The sequence below is a fragment of the Hyperolius riggenbachi genome, chromosome 5 (genome assembly GCF_040937935.1).
Source record: "Hyperolius riggenbachi isolate aHypRig1 chromosome 5, aHypRig1.pri, whole genome shotgun sequence".
NCBI classification, from domain to species: Eukaryota; Metazoa; Chordata; class Amphibia; order Anura; family Hyperoliidae; genus Hyperolius; species Hyperolius riggenbachi.
Window position 1 is genome coordinate 95015780 of NC_090650.1, and position 7319 is coordinate 95023098.

At 44.8% G+C, this 7319-nt stretch overlaps 1 protein-coding gene across 1 annotated transcript in view; it reads left to right on the plus strand.

Moving 5' to 3' along the window:
- CCDC126 (coiled-coil domain containing 126) overlaps positions 1–6159 on the plus strand; it is a 30020-nt gene extending 23861 nt beyond the window's left edge. The window contains exon 3 of the mRNA XM_068238651.1: positions 5476–6159. Within this exon, the coding sequence (XP_068094752.1) occupies positions 5476–5657 (182 nt within the window). The 3' untranslated portion in view covers positions 5658–6159. The remainder of the gene's footprint in view (positions 1–5475) is intronic.
- Positions 6160–7319: the final 1160 nt, after the last annotated feature.

Genomic DNA, 7319 nt, shown 5'->3' on the forward strand with positions numbered 1-7319 from the left:
GATGGGTATATGGGGTTATACAGTACACCAACTATAATGATCTATGTTCTAAATTCTGTTGCTGTGGTTGCCATTAAGTGAAAGTTTAATTTGTTCATTGACACTTTTTTTTTTTTTGTCTTATACTTGTCTGATATGTATACATGCTGAATCCATGTCATCTGGGTTGAGCTCGATCCTTCGGGCAACATTGCAGTGTACTGGCGTATCCAGCTACAGCTGTGGGATGTCACTGTTTCTATGGAGCAGGGATGGACCTGCATATGGTGGACAACAGAATGGCTTCTGGCAGGTTGGGTGAGGAGGGGAACAGTGCGATTGGGCTTTGTTGTTGACAAAAGAATTGGCATGCTGAATCTTTAAATAGACACTGATGCAAATAAATTTTGTCCTTTTTACCTTATTATTCACTTCAGTGCTCTCAACACACGTAAACCATCGCGTCTCCACCGCTAAACGAGGCCTGCAGAGCCCCCAAATCCCCGGGGGGCAATCCAGCCGGCATTTCCGCAAATAGGCAGAGTTTTCAGTTTCAGCTCTGCCTCTCCTGATATCAATCGCGGTGGATCGCCGCCTCTCCCCGCCCCTCTGTCTTCCTTCATAGAGAGGGGTGGGGAGAGGCGGAGATCCGTGCGGCGATTGATGTCAGGAGAGGCAGAGCTGCGACTCATAGCTCTGCCTCTCAACGCAGCAAAATCCATGACCAAGTTGGTCGTGGATGTTTGCAGAGGGATTTGGCGGTGGGTTACTTGTGCTGAGAGCACTGAAGCGAATTATAAGGTGAAAAGGGCAAAATGAATTTGCTTTAGTGTCTCTTTAAGTGACGTCTGAGGGCACCTGTACACACACTAGACTCTTAACCCGAGATGGTACTGAACAACCGCGTTGGCCGACGTCATCTAGCAAGTGAATGTAGATTTAGTGTATAGGTGGCATGTGAGGACAAAGGCTAGGTTCACAGTGGTTAGTGCATAGGTGGCACGGGAGGACACAGGCTAGGTTCCCAGTGGTTAGTGTATAGATGGCATGTGAGGACAAAGGCTAGGTTCACAGTGGTTAGTGTGTAGGTAGCACGTGAGGACAAAGGCTAGGTTCACAGTGGTTAGTGTATAGATGGCATGCGAGGACAAAGGCTAGGTTCACGGTGGTCAGTGTATAGGTGGCATGTGAGGACAAAGGCTAGGTTTTCAGTGGTTAGTGTATAGATGGCATGTGAGGACAAAGGCTAGGTTCACAGTGGTTAGTGTACAGATGGCTTGTGAGGACAAAGGCTAGGTTCACAGTGGTTAGTGTATAGGTGGCATGCAAGGACAAAGGCTAGGTTCACACAAGGCAGTTACATAACACACGCGTTATGTCTGTGAACTGCAATGGAGACTGGACATAGACTTTAATACAAAGCCTGCATGCAGCAAATTAGAATAACGCAATCGGTTACTACACCGTACTGTGACCAGGCCCATTTTTATTTATTTATTGGACGTTAGTTATGGTTACAGAAAATATTTAGGGGTGATATACGGGAATATATGTAAACCAGATCACGCAGCAGAGTATGAGTACAAGGTAATACTTAGTCAGTCACTGGATGGGTGCATGAAGATTAGGCAAGCTGAGTTCACTCAGATCCATAGGATGGGTATACGGTAAAGGAGTTGCGTGATCAGGTAGGAGACACAAGGAGCACCCTGCTGAAGGCTTACAATCTAGAGGGAAAAGTAGGGGCACGAGAGGTAGGGGACCAGAATTAATCTTTGGGTTTAGAGCACCAGTGAGAAGGAAGGGGGGGGGGGGGGGGGGTGTCAGACCAGAGTAAAAAGGTGCGTTTTTGACGGCCTTCGTAAAGATGTTGAAGGATGGAGCAACCTTAATGGGGGGAGGTGGGGAATTGTATGGTTAGTGAGTTGACGTGCAGAATTTTTCTGCAACGCAATTGAGCAATGTGAACTAACCTAAAAGGAGTAATCTTTTCATATCACTTCTGGCTCACTGTGCAAGATGTGGAATGTTAAGAAGGCACAAAGTCCTGCAGGGTGGAATTTGGATATTGTGTAACGAGTGAAGCAAGGTGTGGTATTGAAAGTCAAATTCAGAAAATGTCCCAAGCTTTGCATTAAAATTGAGAAACTTTTAAAACCCCCATAAGTATGTAGTTATGAGATGTTTAAAATGGCAGTTATCTGCCAAGTAGCCTGCTCTGTTTCCTGGAGAGGGCATAAAGAAGGATGAGTGGGAGGCACCCCACTGGAGTAACCACTAGATCACTGGCCAAGAATTTTCCAACTTGGCCAGTAGCTGAATGGGTGGTCAGCAATCTTTGGAGACTATGAAAATGGGGAAAGAGAAGACGGTACTCGCCTTTCTGATATTCCCCCCCAGTGGTTCGTCGCATGCCTCCGCTCTACCCGGCATCTTTGCTTGCTCTGTCTTAAAGAGAATCTGTATTGTTCAAATCGCACAAAAGTAAACATACCAGTGCGTTAGGGGACATCTCCTATTACCCTCTGTCACAATTTCGCCGCCCCCCGCCGCATTAAAAGTGGTTAAAAACAGTTTTAAGAAGTTTGTTTATAAACAAACAAAATGGCCACCAAAACAGGAAGTAGGTTGATGTACAGTATGTCCACACATAGAAAATACATCCATACACAAACAGGCTGTATACAGCCTTCCTTTTGAATCTCAAGAGATCATTTGTGTGTTTCTTTCCCCCTGCATCTCTCATGCACTGAAGTTTCAGGCTGCTCTTTTCTTCCTGCAAACAGCTCTGCCTGTGTCTGTAATTCTTCAGTATGTGAAAGCCCAGCCAGCTCAGAGGACGATTTATCCAGCTTGTAAAAGATAAGAGAGAAGAGAGAAGCTGCTCTAATCTAAATAACACACAGGCAGTGTGCATAGAGGGCCTGGAAGGGGGAGTTCATAGCAGAACCACAACACTGAAGAACTTGGCAGCCTTCCAGACACAGGCTGACAAGTCTGACAAGAGAGAGATAAGTTGATTTATTACAGAGACTGTGATAGTACAAAGTGCTGCAGTAAGCCAGAACACATTAGAATAGCTTTTGGAACTTGTAGGATGATAAAAAACAGGATGCAATTTTTGTTACGGAGTCTCTTTAAGTGTCTGGTCCTGGCTTGATGACGTCATCAAGCCGCGACCCAGAACTTAGAGTGAGTGTGAGCAGGCATGCCGGCCAGAGTGGAGGGGGCTAGAGATGCCCATCGCAGGACCCAGGAAGGTGAGTAAAAACCGCTGCTGGCTGTGCGGGGGACACCAATGGGGACTCTATATCTGTACTGGGGATCTGGCTGCCTGACCCCCCAAACGCCACCCCCCCCCCCCTCCCGCAGGTAAAATGCCCTGGTTCTTAAGGGGGGTTAGGCAGCCGATCCCCAGAGGGTTAATATGCAGTCGTGCAGAGTGGTAGTACAACTAAAGGTTGTTGCGCCTATTGTTATTAATGCTGTCGAAAGGTCAATTGCTGCATTATGGCATTCCCAATCCCCAACATCAAGCGGTATACTGATAAATAAGGTTGTAGAAGTTAAGTGGATGGAGGAGGAGTTAATGGATAGAGTAGACCAAATAATTCACTTGATAAATTCCACGATGCTTCAGCAGCCTTGGCAGATCCATAGAGGGATATAGAAATCTCGACACTACCTTAAGCCCCATCTACACGATTCTTTGTGCGATTCGATTACGATTCTATTTATGATCCGATTAAATTTGACATGTCCGATAGGGATTCGATTTGCCATTGTTTTGCAATGGCGAATCAGATCCCGATCGGACATTTGGGATTTAATTCGATCGTAATCGAATCGCACAAAGAATCGTATCGTGTAGATTGGGCTTTAAAACCTGGGGAGTTCTTGCCCAATGTCTATTTTCTGTTACTATACTTATACCTATCTGATACTTTGTGGCTGTCTTTGCAGTGGGTTGACTTGATTTGATTTCTTTATTTTATATTATACTGTTTTACTGTGGTATAGGCACAAAGGTTTTATGTACCTAATGATTGTATTTCTGTACCACTCTATACTGCTGCATATGTATATTTGTTTAAATTTTAATAAGAAGATAATACAGTATATTAAAATAGTAAAATAACAGGTGCAGACAAGTACTTAAAGTGACACGGAACAGATAATTAATAGGACATTAGTAGAAAAGAGTCTCTTTTTTTTTTATTTTTTTTTCAGTTTTATATGGGTTATTTACAGTATAACATTGCATCATTCATTCATTTAAAAAACACATTTTTAAACTGCATTTTAAGCTGTAAAACGGAGCAGAGCTAATGGCCCTTTGAACTTTCCTGCAGTAAAACCTTATCTCAAGCTGTGTGTTTCTTAGCTATTTAGAAAACAAGATTTAAATGGTTTTGTGGAAAGGTTAACCTCCCTGGCAGTAAGCCCGAGCTCAGCTCAGGCTATGCCGCGCAGGAGGATTTCTCAGGCCCTGCTTTTTTTTTTTTTTTTTTTTTTAATTAAACGCAGCTAGCACTTCGCTAGCTGTGTGTACTGCCCGATCGCCGCCCCCACCCTCCCCCAGACCCCACTCAGTGCCAGGCAGCGCTGAGGGGTGGATCGGGACTCCCTTTGACGTCACGATGTCGGTGACGTCATCCCGCCTGTCGCCATGGCGACGGTGGAAGCCCTAATGGAAATCCCATTCAGAACGGGAATCCCTGATGGGCCTGATCGCCGGAGGGGATGGGGGGATGCCACTGCTCAGCGGCTGTCATGTAGCTAGCGCTAGGCTAGCTACATGATTAAAAAAAAAAATAAAATAGTGCTACGCTGCCCCCTGGCGGTTTTAATTGACCGCCAGGAGGGTTAAATAAACAAAAACTGACTTACCTGGGGCTTATATCGCCCCCCCCCCTCCCCCGCAGCTGTCATGTCCTGCGCCATCCGCCTATGATCATCAGTTCCCCAATGCTGGCCCCAGGCTAATATTCGTCTAACAAGACTAATAATGCTCGTTCCCGCACGCGTCATTGGCAACTTGCGGCGCAGTACGAAGTTTTCTTGTACTGTGCAGTAAGCTCTTGATGACGTGCGCGGCCCGCGCAGCCACAGTCTAGATACCTGATTTAGACCGGGAACGGCGGAACGTAGGAGGACGGTGCGGGACATGACAGCTGCAGGGGCCAATAGAAGCCCCAAGTGTTGTTTTTTTGTTTATTTAACCCCTCCACAGAACCCATTTAAGGTTGAATTGGTTGAATAGCTCAGAGAAGCTCTATTGCTTAGATAAAAAAAATCAAGTGCTTTAACGCTTCCTGTACTGGAAAACATGAGACTTTTTTTTTCTTTGTTACTAATGTTCTATTTATCTGTTCTACACATACAATTCATTATCTCATAAGTTTATTTTTGCTTCAGATTTACTTTAAAAAGCTATAAACTGTGCCTAATGTGTGTACACCACATTTACACCTGTTTTGTCTCCAAAATGAACAGCTGACCTGAAGAGGACGATCGCAGTGCTTTTGGATGACATCCTGCAACGCCTTGGTAGACTAGAGAACAAAATTGACTATTTTGTTGTAAACGGATCGTCTAGCAACAGCACTAACAGCACCACTGGGAATCCAGTTCCACTTAGTACTAGTAAACGCAGCCCAGCCTCCGGAAAGAGATGATGCTAACACAGAAACAGAATGAACTGCTGGGCGTCTGACTGGATGCCTCTATCACCACCTCTCCAGCCGTAGGGATGGGTACAAGCTGTTTAGTCAAGAGCTTTAATACCAGAACAGACTGCTGTAATGCCGAGTGTTCACCACTTGTCACAGTTCAAGCATCATTGGCCATATTTTTTTTAAATAGTTATGTTTTCTATGTGAGTGGGTTTTATTATTGCCTTTTGATTTGTTCTAGGTTATAAACTTTAGTACTGTATAGTGATAAAAGGCAGAGAAATATTTTGAAGCTGTTGTACAGAAGTGTATACTTGTAATATACGGTATATTATATTTTGCTACTTAGAGCTTTTTATGTTACAGCTCGGGTTCCTGACAGTGTGACCCAAAGAATGTATTGATTTGCACTATTTGTTAAAAGCGTAACTATAGATGACTTGCTGTATTACTTATTTTATGAGTTCACATGAAGAAATAATAAAAGATAGAAACTTCACTGTAATTCAGACCAAATATTTGCATTAATAATTATTTTGGTAATAATAATGCTGTTAGAGGACCTGAACTGTTGCACAGTTGTTGTAGAAGGAAAACCGAGAGACATGCACCCTGTATGTATTTAGAGAGATTAGCCTGTCTAATCACCCCTCATTTGTGACTAAACACAAGTGTAATTTGGTATCTTCAGCCGTGTCAGCTCAGGAATCTCCCCTGCCAAGGCAGAGCTGCTAATTTGTAAACACAGGATGTTAACCCCATGTCTGCTTCCAAGAAAGCAGGAAGTAGACACGCTGCAGATTTGTAACAGCTGTAACAAAGAAATGTTTTTTCTTTAAAGGATACCTGAGGTGACGTGACATGAGATAGACATGGGTATGTACAGTGCCTAGCTCACAAATAACTATGCTGTGTTTCTCTTTTTTTTTATCTTTCTCTGCCTGAAAGAGTTAAATATCAGGTATGGAAGTGCCTGACTCAGGCAGGAAGTGACTACAGTGTGACTCTCACTGATGAGAAAGTCCAACTATAAAACACTTTCCTAGCAGAAAATGGCTTCTGAGAACAGGAAAGATATAACAAGGTCAATAGTTCATAGATTTTAGCTCTGACATACTTCAATGAATATGTCATTGAGCAAAAACAATAAAACAGTTAAACTTAAAAAGTAGATTTAACGACCCCCTAACGCCGATAGGCAGCAGCAGGTCGTAAGTTGTTTTACATGGAAACGGTCGCCTTTCCATGTCAGTTCACGGAGGGTGTCTCCGTGAACAGCCTGCGAGCCTCCGATCGCGGCTCGCAGGCTAAATGTAAACACGCGGGGAAGAAATCCCCTGTGTTTATATCATACGGCGCTGCTGCGATGATCCCCGGCCTCTGATTGGTCGGGGATCGCCGGGATCTGATAGGCTGAAGCCTATCAGAGGCGGCGCAGGACGGATCACCGTCTTGTGCCGCCCATAGGAAGGAGGGGAGGAAGGAAAGGACAGGGAGGCTGGGAATCGCTGCGGAGGGGGCTTTGAGGAACCCCCTCCGCTCGGCCACACAAAGCGGCGGCGATCAGACCCCTCCAGCAGGACATCCCCCTAGTGGGGAAAAAAGGGGGGGGGGGGAAGTGTGATCGCCCTGCCTAAAACCTGATCTGTGCTGCGGGCTGGAGAG